The following is a 22,836-nucleotide window of genomic DNA, read 5'->3' as shown; positions in this document are numbered from 1 at the left end:
TTCAGCAGGACAATGCAAAACCACATACTGCAGCTATAACAACAGCATGGCTTCGTCGTAGAAGAGTCCGGGTGCTAACCTGGCCTGCCTGCAGTCCAGATCTTTCACCTATAGAGAACATTTGGCGCATCATTAAACGAAAAATACGTCAAAGACGACCATGAACTCTTCAGCAGCTGGAAATCTATATAAGGCAAGAATGGGACCAAATTCCAACAGCAAAACTCCAGCAACTCATAGCCTCAATGCCCAGACGTCTTCAAACTGTTTTGAAAAGAAAAGGAGATGCTACACCATGGTAAACATGCCCCGTCCCAACTATTTTGAGACCTGTAGCAGAAATCAAAATTGAAATGAGCTCATTTTGTGCATAAAATTGTAAACTTTCTCAGTTTAAACATTTGCTATGTTATCTATGTTCTATTGTGAATAAAATATTGGCTCATGTGATTTGAAAGTCTTTTCGTTTTCATTTTATTACAATTTCAAAAACGTCCCAACTTTTCCGGAATTCGGGTTGTACACCAAAAGCAAAGTAATCCTGCTATAAAAGACCTTCAGCCTGGGTTCAGGCCTCCCATGTATGTTGATTTAGGCTTTTGTAACTATAGCTTGTGCAAGAACTACAATGAAACTGCTCTCGAATCACTCGTTAATGTCAGCTTTTGCACATAGCAGTCATCTGTGGCTCACCACAGGGTTTCTGTTGTTTTTCACCCTTCTCTATTTTAGACGCTCCTCTAGAGCTTCCCTCATTCCAGATGACTCCGTCCCAGCATCAGATCGTCTTCCAGGGAGACAGCCTGCCGTTTCAGTGCATGGCCTCGTTCGTGGACGAGGACATGCAGGTTCTGTGGTATCAGGACGGGAAGATGGTGGAGCCTGATGCCACTCAGGGCATCTACATCGAGAAAAGCATGGTGCAGAACTGCTCTTTAATAGCCAGGTAATAGAAGCCAGCCGTGAAGGAGATACCAAACCCAATACTGACCGCAGAATGACGTTTCTGCACACTAGATATGCGTGAATCACACTGTGAGCTGTGTTTGCCTTGGAGCATGACGATATATGTATACCTGAAACACAAACTCACACTTGATCTACCAACATTGTGCTGGAAAACACCAGAACTTAAAAAAAAAGCCATGTATTGTTCTAAAAGGAAAGAAAAATGTGGGTTGTCCAGTAACAGTATATCCATCCTGCCAAAGCATCAGTTTGAATGCCAGTGTTATTTCAGTATAAAATATATTTCAGTATATATGCCTTTAAAAATCTTTTCAAATGTAATTTAAACTGCACAAAGTTAGTACACTGTCTAATATCAGTTGGTAAACTATTGCAATTATTAACAGCTTTTACAGAAAAAGCTGATCATCCCAAATTTGATTTGTCCTCTCACAGCGCGTTGACCATCTCTAACATCCAGCTGGGGTTCACTGGGGACTGGGAGTGTCGTGTGCGCACCAGTCGAGGAAACAACACTAGGACGGTCCACATCGTGGTCCTGGAGAGCTCTGCCAAATACTGCCTGCCAGATCGGGTCTCAAACAACAAAGGGGACTACAGGTGAGTCAGGTGAACATCTGATGACTAGTGTTCAAAGTTTGGAGTCGCTACGACTTTAGTGTTTTTGAAAGTCTCTTTTGTTCACTTTTTTTCTATTGTAATACATTGTAAAATGTAATTGATTGCTGAGATCAAAGCTGAACTTTCAGCATCATTACTCCAGTCTTCAGTCACATGATCCTTCAGAAGTCATTCTAATGTGCTCATTTGCTGCTCGAGAAACATTTATTATTAAACCGTTTCTTTGATTAAATCGAAGCTTAGATGAATAGAAAGTTCCAACCTAACGCATTTGTTTGAAATAGAAATCTTTTTTAGCATTGTAAATTCCTTTGCTCTCACTTTTGATTGATCTGATGCATCCTTACTGAAAAAAATGTATACATTTTTTAAAGAAAAAAAAAGCTTTACACGAAGAAAGGTGTTGAAAGTAGCATTGATTACTCACGTGTACTTCGGCTATATTCAAAGCAGTATGTTCAGCCTCCCTTATTTTTTAGCTCTTCAGTGCACTCTAGTGGTAACAGATTTAAGTGATACGCATTATGGCACAAGCTTTCATTTATTTTTAAACGTATTTTTTCAAAACTTATTGCATATTTGATTGAATAAAGACAAGTATATTCCCATTTAAGGCTATTTATACTCATACAACATCACAGATAAATTGGTTCTCCTTTGTTGTGCGTTAACATGTTTAATGTGTCTGTGTGCAGATGGCCTCGGACACTGTCTGGCATCACAGCGTACTTGCCCTGTAAACGGCAGGTGAGCAGAGCTGGCATTTACTCGGGCAGCTCGGCGGAAGATCGGCGCGCGTGGAGGCGATGTGGCCGCAGTGGACAGTGGGCAGAGGACGACTACTCACGCTGTGAATATATGAAAGACGTCACGCGTGTGCTTTTTATCATCAACCAGGTGGATAACTGTTGAGAAATGCAGGATTCTGTGTCTAATTCTTACCATGCAGTGTTTTTAGTGGTTTATGTCAGACGTGTTCGATTCTTCTCCATCTGTTCTCATTTGTTGTTTTTCTGGTACGTCAGATGCCTCTGAATCTGACCAATGCGGTTCAGACGGCGCAGCAGCTGTTGGCTTACACCGCAGAGGCGCCCAACTTCTCTGACAAGATGGATGTGATATTTGTGGCGGAGATGATTGAAAAAATTGGCAAGTTTGCTGAGAAGTATAAAGAGGTGAGTCAAATCAAGTCAAGTCATATAAGGGCTGTTCTGGATAATGTTTTTTTTTTTTGTGCAACCCAAAAGTCTTTCATTTTATCAGATCTGTGATCAGTTTCTCTTACATAAGCACTTAAATCATTCTGAGATCAATCACAGAAGGACTCAGATCCAGGACATTTAAAGCAGCAGGGGCCTCGAGATGACAAAACAAGCATTAAAATAAGCCATAAATCAAGATATTTGTTATTTTACTGACCTCCTTGGAAAACCTGGATATTTAGAAGAATTTAAAATAATTTGGAATTTAAAAAAGAAAATATAATTAGTAATATTTATATAATACTGTAGTTTTTACTAGCTTATGTACACTCACCAGGATTATTAGGAACACCTGTTCAATTTTGTCATTAATGCAATTATCTAATCAACCAATCACATGGCGGTTGCTTCAATGCATTTAGGGGTATGGTCCTGGTCAAGACAATCTCCTGAACTCCAAACTGAATGTCAGAATGGGAAAGAAAGGTGATTTAAGCAAATTTGAGCGTGGCATGGTTGTTGGTGCCAGACGGGCCGGTCTGAATATTTCACAATCTGCTCAGTTACTGGGTTTTTCACGCACAACCATTTCTAGGGTTTACAAAGAATGGTGTGAAAAGGGAAAAACATCCAGTATGCGGCAGTCCTGTGGGCGAAAATGCCTTGTTGATGCTAGAGGTCAGAGGAGAATGGGCTGACTGATTCAAGCTGATAGAAGAGCAACTTTGACTGAAATAACCACTCGTTACAACCGAGGTATGCAGCAAAGCATTTGTGAAGCCACAACACGCACAACCTTGAGGCGGATGGGCTACAACAGCAAAAGACCCCACCGGACACCACTCATCTCCACTACAAATAGGAAAAAGAGGCTACAATTTGCACAAGCTCACCAAAATTGGACAGTTGAAGACTGGAAAAATGTTGCCTGGTCTGATGAGTCTCGATTTTTGTTGAGACATTCAGATGGTAGAGTCAGAATTTGGTGTAAACAGAATGAGAACATGGATCCATCATGCCTTGTTACCTCTGTGCAGGCTGGTGGTGGTGGTGTAATGGTGTGGGGGATGTTTTCTTGGCACACTTTAGGCCCTTTAGTGCCAATTGGGCATCGTTTAAATGCAACGGCCTACCTGAGCATTGTTTCTGACCATATCCACCCCTTTATGACCACCATGTACCCATCCTCTGATGGCTACTTCCAGCAGGATAATGCACCATGTCACAAAGCTCGAATCATTTCAAATTGGTTTCTTGAACATGACAATGAGTTCACTGTACTAAAATGGCCCCCACAGTCACCAGATCTCAACCCAATAGAGCATCTTTGGGATGTGGTGGAATGGGAGCTTCGTGCCCTGGATGTGCATCCCACAAATCTCCATCAACTGCAAGATGCTATCCTATCAATATGGGCCAACATTTCTAAAGAATGCTTTCAGCACCTTGTTGAATCAATGCCACGTAGAATTAAGGCATTTCTGAAGGCTAAAGGGGGTCAAACACAGTATTAGTATGGTGTTCCTAATAATCATTTAGGTGAGTGTATATACAGTATATAATATAGTGTAATTTTAGAAATTATATTTTATTTTAATATCATATTGTGTTTTAGTAATTTAGTGATTGTTAATTTAGTAATTTTGTTTTAGTTTAATCTTAGCTTAAACTTATTTCAGTTAATTACCAATACTGCATTTTGAATTTTTCGTTTTAAAGGTTTTCATTTCAATTATTCATAGCATGTTCATATATATATATATATATATATATATATATATATATATATATATATATATATATATATATATATATATATATATATATATATATATATAAATATAAATATATATATATATATATATATATATATTTATATATATATATAAATATAAATATATATATATATATTTTTTCCAAATAATTTCTTAATTTCTTAAAAGTCTTAACTCAGAATTTTAAGAGTGATTACTAGATTTGAAAAACGAATAATTAAAATATTAATATTTTTGTATTTATAACTTATTTCTGTTTTGGTTTTATTTTTAGTACTTCAACCAACTAAAAACAGTTGAAATGTTGCCTTGTTAACTAATTGAATAATAAAAAAATAATAAAAAAATCTTGTAATTTTTTTATTTGAGCTGTATTTCAATTACTGAAAATTATTTTTAATAGCGTTAGTATTACTTAACAATAACACTGTTAAATACTAAAATATGTTATGCTAAACTTAACTTAAAATGCCTAATATTAGTTTTAACTTGAGGACTTTGAGTTAAAAATAAACAACTCCTAAATCACAGGACCTTTGAATGTTATTGTGTACAGCGGAGCGTCTCGGAGTCAGAAAGGTTGAGAACCGCCCATTTAAAGCGGTGTTACTATTCGCCACCTCAATTTGTGACTCTTCTTGTCTTTGGAGAACAAAACAGGCTTTTGTATCAGTGAGGAGAGGCGCAGATAGGATCAGAATGGAGGGATTTGGACACTGGGCCACAGAGAAACATAGTGCCTATTTTTCAGGATCAGGTTGCGCTTCGCTCAGTGTTGAGGGGAAATGTTATCATGTAACACCTGCGCAGAGATCTGTACCATCATTCAACATCTCACATATTGCAAGAGCACGTTAATAAACTTGACTTGCCTCGCAATTTTGCGTCGGTTATGTAATTTCTTCAGGAACTCAGGTTGCATTGAGTTGACATAGAGCAGGCTGTTTAGCGCTCCAGCGTTTGCAGCATTGTTCTTTGTGTGGGAAAGTCGGACACATCACGGTTCTTCCTAAAAGCTTTAACTCATTAACATTAAATGTTGCGGATGGTAATGTCAGGTTTAGTTCATTTCAGGAATGCAAGTGTTTTGAGTCTGTGGATGGAGTGTAACTGCACTGAATGAGTGTGCAGTGTGTTTGTGGGTATATTGTGGGCCTGGAGGGATCATCAGTGTTGTGGGGCGGCTGTGCATGCGTTGCATTGTCTCTAACTGTGTTTCATCTCTCAGCTGGGAGATGTGATGGTGGATATCTCCAGTAATCTGATGCTGGCTGATGAGCGAGTGTTATGGATGGCTCAGAGGGAGGCGCGAGCTTGCTCTCGTATCGTTGAGTGCCTGCAGAGAATTGCCCTTCTCCGAATCAGTAATGGGGCTCTGGCCTATTCTACAGTGAGTACTGTGAGAAAATCACTTAAATTTTGCACTTTTTGTCAATACTCTGTTTAAATTGTTTGTTCATTGTTTCATTGATGCGAGATATTTTAGTAATATTAAAATTTTATTATAATTAGATTTTATTTCAGTGATAACTGAGATTAACTGAGATTATGTACTTGCTATTATAATAACAATTAATTATGCATAATTACATGCAAGTAACCCTAAAACAAACCCTAATCCTAACCATATAGTAAGTACATGTAGTTAAATAATATTGTTCCGTACTTAAATGTATAATTACACTGTAACAAGGACACCTTAAAATAGTGTAATAATAAAAAAATGCCTGGATGTCATTACATCTGTAGTTAATTTCTCTATTTACATCTATAATTACACTTTTGAATCAACTTCTTCCCTTTAACCATTCTTAAACCTAACCATACACCAAGCCTGTTTCTAACATGAACCGTATCACAGCTCAATAGCAGCAAAAGTGTTTCTCAATACAAAGTACATTGTACCTACACTGTAAAAAAAAAAAAAAAAAATCCGTAAAAACAAAACGGCAGCTGTGGTTGTACAAAACTGATAAGAAAAAACTAAGAAACATTTTATTTAAAATAAATAAATAAATAAAATAAAATTTGAATGTAACACAGGAAATTCTGGGAATGTCGATTTACAGTTATTTACTGTAAATTATACAGCCTTTTTCCACTTCCAAAAATGGTATACTACCGTAAAATTACATGTATTGACCAATACAGTTTTTCAGTGTATATAGTAGGGGAATTTAACATTAACCATTTAACAGGTTTTTAATGTAGCATTTTTACAGTATTTTTTGCTAATTTAGAACGATTCGATTCACAATTCAATTTGATTCGATTCGATTATAACGATTCGATTCTGCATTCTTTAAGTGCATTCACAGATTATTTAAATGCTTAGTCAGGGGGCAAATTACACCAGCCTTTATGGTTAGAGAAATATAGAATAGTAAAAAAAAAAAAAAAAAAAATGTTGTCCATTGTTAAATGCCAGTTTAATGATGCGACATGGCATACGTAAAAATGTATGTAAGCCAAGATTTAAGAGTATTATGTATAAGCTAACATTTTGTCACACCAGGCACGTAGCCATCATTTCAGAAGTGACAGAAATGTTAAATACAAACGTTTTATGTATGTAGCCTATGTATTATCATAATTATTATTATTTTTATTTTATTTTTTTACAAGGAATTCTCTTCTTTTTTTATTGTTTTTAATTAGCTGTAAGAAATCAAATGCACTGCTGGACAATAATCACTCATTTGTAATCAATTAGTTTTTTTCTAATGGAAATTGTATGATTATTTTATATACTACATTTAATTAGCAATTAAATTTATTCAATTCATTCAGTTTAGCTGCAGATAAAGGCTGTGAGATCACTTCCCTTTCATTGTGAAAACATCTTCATCTCATTTTCACAGAATAAAATGCTATAGTAGCTATTTAACTTCTCCTCTCCAACCTTGCGCTCTTATTTTAAGGTCATTGTTCATGCTGTGGTTATTTAAACAGTTTCCTTCGTACATTCGGTTCATCCGCATTGTTAAAACACATTTATCATTCAATGGAACTGTACAAATGATTTAGACACTGACATTTCTGCTCCGTCCATTAAATAAATATGCAGCTTTCGACTGCTCAGGTAACGCCGTCGGTAAGATGCAGAGTGTCATTGACAAACTACAGAAAAAACTACTTCACTAGTATTACTGGCCACGAGTCCAATAGATCGCATGTCAGCTGCATCAGAGACAAACGGAGCGCGAGCGCAACCCTGTGACAGTCTCCTGTGATGTGGAGCACGTGAAGGACAGATAAGAGGCCGAACACTGTTCAAGGTCTCCATTAATTCGTGCGTGTAGTAATTTGATGTGTATATATTTTGAAAGCATTAAATCGCTAGGGAAATCGCGATTCATTCGATTCTTAGCATTTTGAATCGATTACTGTCCGAGATCGGCGATTCACGATTCAAAAATCTTGTTTCAAGATCGATGCATATGAATCATCAGGGTTTGTAATCGATGCATCGAGAAAATGAGTGAATCGTTACACCCCTAGCATTTACTGTCTTTTTTGACCAATTTAATGCGTCCTCACGGAATACAAGTAACAAAAAAGGTGTAGGATGTACAGAGTAGTTTGAAGGAGACCTTGTGTTCACAGCGCTTCAGTAACGTGTATGGGATGGTAACCATTCTTCTTTATTCTTGTTTCAGCAGAACTCTCACAACATTGCTCTGGAGGCTCATGCCATCAAGGCCAGCAGCTTCAATGGAATGACCTGCACTCTGTTCCAGAAGGTCTTACAGGAGCGCACACCCATGGCCCACTTCTCACCCAGAGACCCCGACATCAACCCAGAGCGCCAGCTCAGCTTCAAATGCAACGTGACCAGCACCCTGTCTGCACTGGCTCTCAAAGTGAGCATTTCGTCTCAGGCACTTCCTGTACATATACAGTTGTTTTGTTATAACGTATAAGGCCAGTGCTCCTTCAGAGCAAGAACTCCAATAAAGCTGTGGAAGCAGGACTGTATCGATCATGTTTTGACACTAACGTTATTGCATCTCCACGTCTGCAGAACACTGTAGTGGAGGCGTCTCTCCAGCTTCCCCCGTCTCTCTTCTCGTCTCTGGGAAGCTCAGGTCAGGCTGAAGAAGCTGTTTATAAGCTACATCTGCTGGCCTTCCGCAACGGCAAACTCTTTCCTCCGACTGGCAACTCCACCCTCCTGAGCGACGGCAGTAAGAGGAGGAGTGTGGTCACACCTGTAATCCTCACAAAGATCGGTAGGAACACACACACTGCTGATCCCGGCGCCTCGGGCCAGATCAGACATGCACAACCCACACAAACCTATCTTCATTGCTGCTGTTATGCAATATTTCTACCTGGATAGAAAGCAAAGTAAAATACAATAGTCAAAGATAGAGACAAATCATGCACTTTAGTTAGACTTACACATATGTTATGTCACATGCCTTGGTTCTACAGAGCAGGGTTATTATACAGTATTTAACTAAAACTACAACTGCTTGAAATTAAATAAACAATCAAAATAGAAATTGTTTTATATCAGCTAGTTAACAAGGCAAATGAAATAATGGTAACACTTTAGTTTAGTACTTATAAAGCAAATATTAATGCCTTATTCTGCATGATCATATTTTAAATCCCTTAATCCTAACCAGTAACTAAACTTAACAACTACCTTACTAAATATTAATAAGCAGCAAATTAGGAGTTTATTGAGGCTAAGGTCATAGTTATTAGTTGGTTAATAATGAGTACTGGTCTTTAAACTAAAAAATAAAACATTAACAGTTTACTATAAGGTTCCATTAGTTATATACATTGGTTAACATGAATTAACAATGAAAATCTTATTTAATTATTTTATCTCGGTTAATATTAATTTCAGCCTTAACTAATTTATTATAAAAAATGTAAGTTGTACCTGTTAATATATTAATAAATGGACCTAAGATAGCATGAATTAATAATGGACAGCTGTAATTTTTTTGTAAATGAAAAATTTATAAATACAGTAACAAATGCATTACTTATTGTTAATGTTAATTAATGTATTAATTAATGTAATATAATGGACCTTATTGTAAAACGCTACCATAAAAATATATTTACCTGTGTGTATATATATACATACACTCAGAAATTGCTAGTAAATTTCTAAATAATTACAAAGAAATAACAAGTAACATATTGAATTAAACATAAAAGTTTCAAGTAAAAAGAGTGAAATGGTATTTTCTGGGAAACATACTCCAATAATCTTTGTTTTTTGTTTTTTTATAACTTTGAAAAAAAGTTTTTTTTTTTTACAGTGATTTTTTTTGTGATTTGATCTTCACTGTACAGCAGCAGTATTATAATCCATCCCATTCCCATTTTGGCTTCAAGCAGGTGAAGAGGAATTGTGTCATAAACAGAGCAATAATGCTGCTGGAGAGTGGCTGAAGTGTGAGGGGGCGGCAAACTACAGCACAGGGAGCTGCTAGGAAAAACTTATTGACAACACTGAAACAATTACAATCCCATGAAAAAGCTGCAGAGCCAAGCAATCTGATGTGAAAGTAGACCAGCTGTCCTGGATCTGCCACCGAACTATTGGCACAATCTATATTGTGTCTCAATAAAAGTGATGCAGATGGATGTGTACATCAAAACTAAACTTTTAGTTGACTTCTTAAAAGCAATGGTTTGAAAAGGGCATTTTCACATTGTTGCCACATAAGAACCATTTCTGGCTCCCCAAAGAATCTTTTAGTGAACAGTTCTTAAAAGAGCCATTTTTAATACATTCTAATCTAAAAAACATTTCCACTAGAAAGAACCTCTAAGGTTCCATGGATGTTAAAGGTCCTTCGTGGAACCATCTGTGTTAATGAATAACTTTAAATTTTAAGAGTGTTCCATAACCAGAACTGTTTTGTGTTTTGTGACATAAACTGATTAAATGTCTGTTCTGCTGTTGTCTAGATGGCTTCCCTCTGAAGAACTTGCAGAGTCCAGTGAACATGACCCTGCGGCGCTTCCTGCACGGCTCGGACGCTGTTCCCGTCTTCTGGAACTTCAGTCTGCTGGGAGGACAGGGCGGCTGGCAGAGCGACGGCTGCCGGATCCTCCATCAAGATGACAACCTCACCACCATGTCCTGCGATTCACTCAACAACTACGCTTTACTGATGGTCAGAGAGATTTCAGTCTGTTCTTCATAACAAGCTATTGTAGGGCTTTCAAAGACCTGCAATGTAGCACACATGTTGCTTGTACCATATTTTTCGGACTATAAGTCGCACCTGAGTATAAGTCGCATCGGTCCAAAAATATGTCATGATGAGTAAAAAACATATATAAGTCGCACTGGACTATAAGTCGCATTTATTTAGAACCAAGAACCAAGAGAATACATTACCGTCTACAGACGCGAGAGAGCGCCCTCTCGCGGCTGTAGACGGTAATGTTCTCTCTTGGTTCATTTCTCTCGGTTCATGTCATGTTAATTTTGATAAATAAGTTGCACCTGATTATAAGTCGCAGGACCAGCCATACTATGAAAAAAAGTGCGACTTATAGTCCGGAAAATACGGTAGTACTGTTTTTATAACACCTCCGGAAAACCTTGAGAATACTGCTTATTAGTTTTTGTTCATTTGAAATAAAGCTAAAATAAAATATGAATATTAGATGGAAAACTTTAAACAAGAATTTATTCGAATTTACTATTAAAATGAACAAAAATTTAAGAAATTAAAGGTAAATATATATATTTAAAAGACCTAATAAGAATGGCAAATGCTAATGGCAAAATGACAAAAAATAAATAAATAAATGAAATAAAAAAATTCTGTTAAAGGTACAGGTTGTAGGACCTGCCACTAGAGGGCGCACTACCAAAACAATAACAATCTCGTGGTTTGATGACGCTAAGAAGGAGCGTGGAATGATGGGATTTGTTGTCTTCTACCCAACCGCTGATGGCCATCAATCAGATGGAAAGATAAATCATGGATTTACCGCAACTTCAATGATTTGCGCGAGTAGATTACATACAAAGTCAATGCAAAGACGCAATCAGACTATGGATCAGACGCATCCTCGCGCGGGTCTAGAGACGCAATGCCGCGCGTTTGGCGTGTATGCCCCATAATATTAATCTTGTTGATCGTTATAATAGCATACATTTTCTGTAAAGATACGAATCAAAACAACTTACCTGTCAAGTAAAACACAAGCGAAATTGGCATCTCTTTCTAGTTGAAGTTTGTCGCGAAGCTACTTCCGCATTTGTCCAGGACACTGTTGTCATGTGGCTTCTACGTCAGTAAAGGCGGTCACAAAGGGTAACTAACGTCATTAACAGGCGACTGCCTAAATTTTCTCATGATTTACAAGTAGTTGAAAACATTAGAGATATTGTTAGTAATCAGCTGGACAAAATATATAACACTAGCCTAGTGGTTTTTGGATATTTTACTGCAAAAATCTTACAAATTGTAACTGAAAAAAAACAAATATTAGATGAAGATTAAAGATTAGAAAAAAGCTAAATGTAATACAATTACTGAAAATAGAACTAAAATAAAAATAAATCTAAATAGAAACTTAAACTCAAATTTAAATATTAAGTGAAAATGAAAAATGAGAAATGCTGCCTTACAACTAACTGAAATAAAATGTATTAGAAATTTTTATTAAAATTACTAAAACTAAATTAAACCAAATTAAAGCTTAATGAAAAAATAAATATAAAATGACAAAAACTTATAGGAAAATTACTAAAACTTCAACTAAAATTCAAATACAACTGAAAGCATGGAAATAAAAGCTAATTACTAAGTTCTACAGATGGTGCCATACGGGGGTATTCAAAATAAAAATAATTTAATCATAAATTAAATTTAGTAACTGCATTTATAAATATTACACGTTTATTTCTTGGTAATGCACATTTGACAGTAAAGCACTGTCTTGAGTTGGGAAGAATATAAAATTATACTTTTATAAACAACGGTAATGTGCAAAATATATTTTTATATAAAAAAATGAATATAGTCTACTTATTCTGTTATATGGAACTGACCATCAACTAAAGTTATTAAACGCTGTTTATATGTGATTCAGTCGCAAACTGAAAAGTATGTTTTTCAAGGCATTTTGTGACTTTTCGCATATCCTCAACACCCACCTTTCTAGAACAAGAAGAAAATGATTAACTATTAGCAGTTGAAATGCATTTGTTAATATTATCTGCTGATGTACTCTTGTCTAACAGGATCTGAACAGGACCGGGAACGACACGTACAGCTTCGAACCTCTTCACCCTGTTATCTACGCTACCGCCATCATCCTGGTGCTCTGCCTGCTGTCAGTCATAGTCAGTTATATCTATCACCACAAGTAAGTTCTGGAACTTGTCTTTCAGCATGCAAGGACGATGAAAAATGCAGCTTATTTTTAAAGCAATAGTTCAATGAAAACTGAAATTTTGATTCTAATTTTCTCACTCTCAGGCATTCCAAGACATAGTGTCTTTTATTTTAGTAGAAACACAGTTTTTTGGTGAATCATAAAATGCAAACCAATGGCTACCGGCACTTTGAGAAAAAAAAAAGCATAGCAAGGAGCACAATATTAATACCCTTGGCGTCTGACGATATATTGAGGTATTATGAAGCGAAACGAGCAGTATGTGCAAGAAACTGAACATTATTTATAACATTATTATGTAATCCAGGTCCACAAAGCAAACGGTCCGGAGTGATGTCCGGTTCTCAAACGAATCATTCTTTTGAACTGATTCTTTTTTTGGTGATCTAGTTGAACCAGTTCACCAAATCCAACTGAACCATCTGAAACAGTTTGCAGCTCGAGCAGCACCGATCTTCAAGTTACTCAATCAAAACTCAATTTCAGATGCCTGACAGTCACTCTGACTCAAAACGAGCCAATTTACTGGCATATCTGATCCTCTGATGCTGGTTTTTCCCAACAGTTACTTCCTGGACTGCTGAGGGTTTCATAAAGGGGTCAAAATGTATGTTTTTGATGTTTTTGCATTCACATTTCTCATCATTATTGGGTGCTTCAATAAAATCATTGCTAATGCCTGATACCATTGCAAGTTCATTCAAACGAACTGTCCAAAAAAAAAAAAAAACGTTTGTAGAAAAGATTCGGACTCCACTATGGGATTACAGATGTTGTAAATAATGTTTAGTTTCTTACACAGTCAAGTTAAGACTCCTTTATTTATATAGCGCTTTATACAATACAGATTGTGTCAAAGCAGCTTTACAGTGTCAAACAGGAAAAAATATGTGCTGATAATGCAAAAAGACAATAGATATTGTGTGTTATATTGTCTGTATATGCTTTTTTGACTCTCAAAATGACTGTAGCCATTGACTTGCATTTTATGAATCACCAAGGACCGCGGTTTCTGCTCAAAATCTTCTTTACTGTTCTATTGAAGAAAAATGGATGGCCTGAGGGTTAGCTAATTTAACAGCTAATTTTCATTTCCGGGGTAATCCTATTCCTTTAAGTTGTAAATATGCTGGTTTTAATGAGGTATTTTCCTGTGTTCGCAGGTCAGTGCGTGTGAGTAAGAAGTGCTGGCACATGCTGGTGAATCTGTGCTTGCATTTTCTTCTCACCTGTGCTGTGTTTGTGGGCGGCATCAACCAAACGTACAATGCAAGCGTTTGTCAAGCGGTATGTGCCTGCTTTTCTATGTATATATGCAGTTTAGGTGTAAATATTTATATAAAACTGGCTCTGAATGTTTCTCGGTTTATACGCAGAACTGCAGTACTGCTTTCAAGTTCACATTACTCTTTTGAGAGTGTCAGCATTGTCATTGACCTTGAGGAGAGCTCTTATGTTTTCTAATGTCATGTCCTGAAGGTGGGAATAGTGCTGCATTACTCCACACTGGCTTCGGCCTTGTGGTCCGGCGTAACGGCACGCAACATCTACAAACAGGTGACGCGGAAGGCCAAACGCTACGAGGAGCTGGACGAGCCTCCGCCTCCACCCAGACCTATGCTGCGGTAAAGGAACGCTTTGAATGAGGAGGAGGAGTGTTAAAAAAGGCTGAAAAGTACTATGTAATAATAATGATGAATTAAATAAATGAATGCACAAATAAAGAAGTATATATATATAAATTATTAATATTCATTTTGAAAAGCAAGCACACATGCTGTGAACTGTTTAAGGGTACAGAGAGTCTAGAAATTAAATTTTACACTTAAGTTGCCCAAAAGGCAAGACTGAGGGTTTTAAATCAAGTTCCCCTGCAGTCCACTTGGTGTCAGTAAATATTCAACAGAAATTGTCAATGGGTCATTTACTCATTCTCATGTCATTTCCAAACCAGATTTATTTTTTCTTCTGTGGAATGCAAAAGAAGATTTTTTTTCTTCTTCTTCTTTTTTTTTTGTCACCATTGATGTCCATTGTATGGGCATGGAAATTATTTCATTTTTCAGACATTTCACAAAATATCATCTTTTCTTGTTTAAAGAAAGAAATTAATACTGGCTTGAAAGGATGAGTGAATTATGACTCTGTGAATTATTATTAATTCACAGAGTCATAGTTCACTCAAATAATAATTCACAGAGTCATAATTCAATCATCCCATTGCTTATGTCGTTCCAAGCCAGTATTAATTTATTTTTATTTCCATTATGGTAACCAGCTTCATACTAACTAAGGATGCAGGAACAAGAGTATTTACAGGATAAACACATGAATAATCAGTTGACTTCATTTCTACGGTGTTTATTAATATTTATAATATTAATAAATACCGCTTATATTTTTATACTTCAGTTTAAATGTCAGTCATTTAGTTTTTTTTTTTTTTTTAGTTTTTTTTTTTCTATTTGTCTTATATTTCAGGTCTAATCATTTTAGAACTTTTTTTTTAATCTAATATTTATATTTTATTTTATTCAAACTTTGTCAATTATATTTTAATAGCTTTAGTTATCAGTAACAACCGGATTTTATTTTATATTTTTGGTGTAAATATCCCTTTGATATTTCTGGAATACGCTTTATAAATTTTGCCCAAATTTCTGCTACGATTTGCAGTCTGAGTATATCTAGTTGCTGAAAGTCAGATTTTACAGTAAATCGTGTAGTTTATGATGGTCACTTCAGACTCTTAATTCAGAGGATATCAAGCATGTTTGGTATTTTAAGCTGATTATGGAACACATTATTTTAATTTGTCGCGTTGCAGTGAGGCACAATGTGTTCAAAATAACTTGAAAGTCTGAGTAATCCTCTGTCGATTAATGCATGATTCGCAGTTTCTTTCTGTAACCTTTTTTTAAAGTCAGCCTTAATGCTCTAACATGAGGATATGTAATACCTTACTTATTAATTTTTTTCTTCTACAGATTCTACTTAATAGGTGGAGGCATACCGATCATTGTGTGTGGTATAACAGCTGCTGCTAACATCAAAAACTATGGTAGTCAAGTCAATGCACCTTAGTAAGTATTTTGAGTTTTAAGACACTTTTTAAACTATCCCTTGCAATAAAATTCAAGCTAGGGGACTTTGCAATATATTGATTGTAATTGAGTTTTGTGTATTCAGTTAGACTTTAGCGTGTGGATCCATTTAAGCCATGTGAGACAAAATGCAACGGTATAATATGTTTCCTTAATGACAGACTGTACAGATCCAGCCTGTCAAATCCCCCTCTGAACACTTCCTGTCATTTCATAGCCTTTCTCTGTCATGAGAAATTGCTTTTGCTGTCACTGGAGCCTAATGCCCATGCTCTGTAAAGTGCAGAATAATACTTTATAAAGCAGAGAGCAGTTTAGACCTTCTGAAGCTGTGTGAACCTAATAATGGTGCTCTATTTTTGGCTCCCCACCTTGTGTGTGTTGGTTTCCCATGCTCCCTTCTTTCACTTGTGACAGCTGTTTGGATTGTGTAACAGCATGGTTTAATTTGAAAATCCAGACCATATGAGATATTTGGGTTTAATTAATTTCACACTACCATGACAAAAGAAAAAAACGCTCTGCTGAGCATCACAGAACACTAGTGTAAACTTTAAAACACTATATACTTCATGTAAAAGCTCATTTTTGGAGGAAAGTGAATAACAGCTGCAGAGACTTATAACGGGATGGGAGGTTTCTAGCACTGTTCTGTGTGTGTATTTTATGGACAGTTTATATTTCATTTCGGTTTTTCATGCTGCCAAGTAGGACAATAAGACGTTGATTTACTTAAATATAAAACAGCAGTAAAGTAGTTCAACATCAGTATTAAAAAAAAATACACAAAAATAAAAAAGGAAGATCTTGCATCTTAAAAACTAAATATGTTTAATTCTGTAGACTTTAAAAAACACCTGTTGTCTTTCCTCAGCTGCTGGATGGCATGGGAACCCAGTCTTGGTGCGTTTTATGGCCCGGCAGCCTTCATCGTTTTCGTGGACTGCATGTACTTCCTCAGCATCCTCGTTCAGCTCCGCCGGCACCCCGAGCGCCGCTTCGAGCTCAAGGAACAGTCTGAGGAGCAGCAGCACCTTTCTGTGGCCGAAGCGACCGAAATCGCACCAACCCACCTGGAGTCCTCGTCTGCAGCCGCCTCGCAACCGGTCCCGATGTCGGCTCTGGAGAACGAACATACATTTGTGGCCCAGCTCATCGGCGTGGCAGGGTCTCTTTCGCTTTATGTCGCTCTGTGGGTGTTTGGTGCTCTTGCGGTGTCCCAGGAGCATCCGGCAGATTTGGTGTTCACCTGCCTCTTCGGCGCCGCCGCTTTGGCTCTCGGGGCGTTTCTTGTGGCGCACCACTGCGTGAACCGTCAGGACATGCGGCGTCATTGGTCACAAGCTTGTTGCCTGGTTCGCCTAAACTTTGCTGTAGAGGTCGATTCCTTGCTGCTGCCTGTCGCCAGTGTCTCCGTCTTGAACGCAAGGGGAAACGACGAAACTGCGAAGTGTCCAGCCAGCAGCACTGAATCCTCGTGCACCAATAAGAGCGCACCGAGCGTCCGCAACTCCACCCAGGGCTGTAAACTGACCAATCTGCAAGTGGAAGCCGCTCAATGCAAAGCGGCCCCTTCTACGGCCAATGGGACGGCGTTATTGGACAACAGCTTGACTGAATATTCAGTCGACAATGAGATTAAGATGCACGTCGCACCTGTTGAGGTCCAATACCACCCCAGTTCGGTCAACAACAACAACCTTCCAGGAACAGGAAATGCTAACATCAACGGGCATTTGGGGCGACACCACAAGAACCGTGCAAGAGCACATCGGGCCAGTAGGCTCACGGTTTTGCGCGAGTATTCATACGACGTTCCCACTAGTGTGGAGGGTAGCGTTCAAAGCGTTCCGCACAAGCGCCACCATCATCACGAGAGCCTGCAGGCTCGTAACAGTCGACGGGCAGCGTATTTGGCTTACCGGGAGCGCCAGCAGAGCCAACTTCAGCAGGACAGCAGCGACGCCAGCACCAGTGTCCCCCGCCGCTCACGCCATCTCACCAAAGGTGGAGGCGTCCGCCTGGGTAACAGTTTTGGGCACTGGCTCAGCAACAACGTGGGGAATGGCGTCAGTAATGGTGGCTTAGTCGGAGGAGGGGACGGATCGGGGATCGAAGACACCAGCCAAACTAAAGACTGTCTAAAACAGCCCCTCGCTGTTGAACTGGAGGTGCAGCCCAAGTCTTATGGGTTGAACTTAGCGTGCCAAAACGGACCTGCCAAAGATCCCGAGAGGCTACAAAATCTGTCGCCCTTGAACGTGGAGAGTTCTGGGAATATTAAGACTGGATTGTGGAAGCATGAAACTGCTGTGTAGCGAGTTTCCCTTCTCAGAGACTACAAATCTGACTTTTACCTGTAACTGTGAATTTCTAATTTTATGATTTTGATCCGAATGGTACAGTTTTTAAAAACCGTTCCTGAAAGAATTCACGTTTTAAAAGACTATGTGAGAAATTACCTGCAAATGCATATAGTTTACCACTTGGCTGCATCATAGTCAGTCTATTTTTGTATTCTTTCAGCTCATTTTGTATTTCACTATTTTGTAGGTGAAGATGCATGCTGTGCTGCCCTTTGAGTATATGTTGGCTGAAATCCTTATGTTCCCATGTTAAAGAAAAGTGTGTTCAGTTGTGGCCGTCAAATAATAAAAAATCTCTTTATGCAGCCCACTTAATTCAAAGTTCAAAGGTGAGTTCATCAGACATATTCCTCTTGGAATTGTTGTTTCAAGTAACTAGGAGCTTGTTGTATTTTGATCTGAATGGTACAGTTTGTAAAAATAGTTCCTGAAAGAATTGGCATTTTAATGTTTATGTGCAAAATTTTAAGAAAATAAAAAAAAATTAAAACCTGCAAATGCATGTAGTTTCTTGCTTGGCTGCATCATAGTCAGTCTATTTTTGTGTCCTTTAAGCCCATTTTGTATTTCATTCTGACATTTTGTACGCGAGGATGCATGATGTACTGCCCTTTGAGAATATGTTGGCTGAATCTCTTATCTTCTGTGTTTTCACAAAATTGCAGCCTTCAAATAATACAAAAAAAATCTTTACGCAGCCCACTTCATCTCATCTGTGAGTTCAAAGGTGAGTTCATCTGAGAGTTTCCTCTAGGTCTTGTGGGTTGGAGTAATTGGGATTTCACACTGTCCCATTGCGTCTGTTTCATAGAGGCTCTAATTGAGGTGCAGGTCTTGATAGATCTACCTGTTTTCACCACTTTGCTGGAACCAGTTCGATGGGCACGAAATTGTAGGGCACTGCCTCCAGAGCTCGATGCCCACGCAGTGATTGATGGCTGACTCTCAGGTCGGGCTGCCTGTCATCATTAGCGGTGATGGGAATATAATTGCTGTAGTGCAGCCTCACCTTTCCTACCCCCTTCTTGTCTAACTTGCCACAAGTCTGTCGAGCTCTTCCCGGCAGAGTAATACAGGATCGAGTGGAGGAAAATAGAATAATGCTTTACTCGCACATACACATGTAGCTAAAAATAGAGGATCAGAATGCAACGTTTAGCGTATTCTTTCAGCAACTAATACTTTGTGAGTTTAGTGGTACTAATGAAGTCCACAGGGGTTTCTCTTTGCTAAAGTGGGCCGTATATCAATATTTCTCAAGATATTGAAGAAAATTGAGATTATTGCTTTCATAATACACAGACGGATTTTTACACAGAGCTGATTCTCTCTGAGGAAGTGCTTGTCTAGGATGTAAATATGAATGTATGATTATGATGCTTAATTATGTTTCAATGACATTGATATTTTTTTATTCTAATTTATTCCAAAATACACAAATTAAAAGTAATTGTGTAAAAAGTAGATTTTTTATTATTATTATTATTTTTTTTAAATAAAAATGTCTGCATTGATATTCTTGAAACAAAACATTAAAATAGTTTAGCATAATAGTTTCCTAGGAAGAAAAATGAATCGGTCAAAAAAAAAATTATAACATTTTCTTGATACCATAACTAATAAATAAAAAAGGCTGCTTTTGAAGAATAAAATTATTGAAAGAAAACTTTTAAATCGTTTGGCATAATGATTTTTTTAGGAAAAAGGGAATCGGTCAAATATGTTACTGTGTGTATATGCAGTTACACAGAGTGCAAAAGGTACATATAAAGATAAGATTATTTACATAAATGAAAAGGAGATTCTCTTGGGGATGGTTTGTTTTACCACATGGAGCTGTTGATTCTTCCTTGATGAAGTGAGTTTGTCCAGATGGATTCATGGCTGACATGCCACCTTCATGTCCCAGAAATCCCCTTCCACAGTATTGCCGCCAGCGGACAGTAATCCTGAAAGATGTCCTAAAGTGTGTGTTCTGTCAGTTAAGCCCATGAACTCTAACTTCTCTGTGAAGGTCGTGCAGGAGCAGTTCATTCAAATATTATTGAACTAATCCATTATCGTCATCTGTTGTAGCTGACCTAATGATGAACAAGAGACGAGATGTTCTTCATTTTCAGCTCATTAATGAGATATTAAAAGCATATTTCTCATAGACAGAGATATATTTGATTTGATTTGCCTTTATTGTCTCCTGATGGAGAAATTTGTCTTGGGCATTCGGGATAACAGATGCACACAATATACATATAACACAACATACATCCCCTACACATAATTTATCACCAACCCACACCCCTTATTTGTTCTTATTCAATATTTTAATAGAAAGTGGTACAAATGAAAATTTAAACCTATTCAGTCTACAGTTTGGTAACCTGTACCTTCTACCTGAGGTCATCATCTCATACTCACTGTAGAGGACATGATTCGGATCATTAGTAATTTTTAAACTTTGTTTCCTCACCGCCTCCTCAAAAAGCTCATTAGGAGTGGCACTCGTCCAATAATTTTTCCCGCCCTTTTAATCAATGTTTGGAGCTGTGATTTTAGTTTAACTGACAGGTTACCAACCAAGCTACCATATCGGACAATAGACTCAATAGCTGCCTTATAAAATATTAACATAATATCCTTGTCAACACCATGAACTCTTAGTTTCCTCAAGAAATATAGACGCTGACATATTCTTGAGGAAACATACTCCACTTGATTTGACTACTGTTTGTCTAATTGAATTCCTAAATGTTTATATGTTGTTACTTGTTCAAACGGTACTCCTTCAATTATAATAGGGCTTTGATCGCCTATAGACCTAGGGTCAAAAATCATTTCTTTGGTTTTATTAACATTAAGGAGCAAGTTATGCTTATTGTACCACTTAACCATCTCCTCTATCTCCTGTATGGAAATACCAATGTCTGATTTGTTGTAGGGTAAACTAAGTATGGCCGTATCATCTGAAAATTTTATAATAAAATTATTCCTACCGATAGTTCTGCATTCATTTGTATATAATATAAAAAGTAAGGGCGAACTTACACAGCCCTGAGGGGCACCTGTACTTACACTAATCATATCAGAAAGAGTGGAGTTAACTCTCACCTGCTGCTTCCTTTCTGTCAAGAAAGAACCATACCATTTAATAATGAAGGGGTTCACTTCCATCTGCTGTAGTCTACTTAACATTATCTGTTGAAGAATACAATTAAATGCAGAACTAAAATCCATAAATAATAAACGAACATAACCTGATGGATTTTCCAAGTGCTTTAAGATGGAATGTACAGTTGTAATTAAAGCATCATCAGTACCCCTGCCATTAATATAGGCAAATTGGTACGGGTCCAAAAGATGCTATACCTCACTCTTTAATTTACTAACCATTATACGCTCTAAAGACTTCATCACTATAAATGTCAACACTGGTCTATAGTCATCATTTTGCTGTGGGCATGATTTTTTGGGCAACGGAATGACAATTGATGTCTTCCAGATAGTTGGAATAATACATGTATCCACAGAAAATTGAAAAAAGGGGCACCAAGCCGGAGTTAGCTCATCCGAGAAAGTTTTCAAAATAAAAGATGAAATTCCATCAGGTCCACTAGCCTTATTACTATTCAGCTTTTTAAAAACTGCAGTGACATATTTCGGGTTAATTATTATTCTATCCTTTGTTGGGTCGCATGGTATTGACATAGATAGCTCTTTGCAGCAGGTCACACTTGTTTCACAATTCAAGTCAAAACGTTTATAAAAGATGTTAAGATCATTAGCCTTATTCAAGTCATTTATATATATTGCCAGACCCTCCTGAATGTGACACTAAGAAAAGGCTTTGAATTATGTATGGGGCACTTATGATCCAACAAAACTACAACGTGCCAACCTGTGTGTTCAGTTGTAGTCTTTCTCTACTGTCCCGTAAGCACTTTAGAAAACAGCAGTGCTTCAAGTCTTAATATTTTGACACTACACTTACTGTAGATGTAGAAAGATTTAATATAAGTTTGGGGACAGTAAAATTTAATGTTGTAGAAGAAAAGTGTTTTCAGTGTTTTTGAAAGAAGTCTCTTATGCTCATTAAGGCTGCATTTATTTGTACAGGAAAAATTGTAATATTGTAAAATTATTAGTCAAATTACTGTTTTTTTTAATATACATTAAAATATCATTTATTCCTGTGATGCAATACTTAATTTTCATCTGCCGTTAATCCAGTCTTCAATGTCACATGATCATTAAGAAATCATTCTAGAATGCTGATTTATCATCAATGTTGGAAACAACTTTTTTTTTTTTTTTGCAACCAGAATTCTTTGTTGAATAGAAAGTTAAAAAATAACCTTTATTAAAAATTATTTTTAATATTTAAAATTATTTAATATAAATATTATTTTGT

General features: G+C 37.1%; 1 protein-coding gene across 1 annotated transcript in view; it reads left to right on the top strand.

Annotated features, from left to right (window-relative positions):
* Positions 1-18,741, top strand: part of LOC132110812 (adhesion G protein-coupled receptor A3-like) — a 67,503-nt gene extending 48,762 nt beyond the window's left edge. The window contains exons 7-19 of the mRNA XM_059517790.1: positions 733-946; positions 1,405-1,569; positions 2,286-2,487; positions 2,616-2,765; positions 5,796-5,957; positions 8,230-8,430; positions 8,592-8,799; positions 10,511-10,719; positions 12,807-12,931; positions 14,125-14,248; positions 14,441-14,586; positions 15,949-16,044; positions 16,940-18,741. Of these exons, the coding sequence (XP_059373773.1) occupies positions 733-946; positions 1,405-1,569; positions 2,286-2,487; positions 2,616-2,765; positions 5,796-5,957; positions 8,230-8,430; positions 8,592-8,799; positions 10,511-10,719; positions 12,807-12,931; positions 14,125-14,248; positions 14,441-14,586; positions 15,949-16,044; positions 16,940-18,383 (3,446 nt within the window). The 3' untranslated portion in view covers positions 18,384-18,741. The remainder of the gene's footprint in view (positions 1-732; positions 947-1,404; positions 1,570-2,285; positions 2,488-2,615; positions 2,766-5,795; positions 5,958-8,229; positions 8,431-8,591; positions 8,800-10,510; positions 10,720-12,806; positions 12,932-14,124; positions 14,249-14,440; positions 14,587-15,948; positions 16,045-16,939) is intronic.
* Positions 18,742-22,836: the final 4,095 nt, after the last annotated feature.

The sequence above is a fragment of the Carassius carassius genome, chromosome 2 (genome assembly GCF_963082965.1).
Source record: "Carassius carassius chromosome 2, fCarCar2.1, whole genome shotgun sequence".
NCBI classification, from domain to species: Eukaryota; Metazoa; Chordata; class Actinopteri; order Cypriniformes; family Cyprinidae; genus Carassius; species Carassius carassius.
This window is presented reverse-complemented; position numbering and strand designations above follow the sequence as displayed.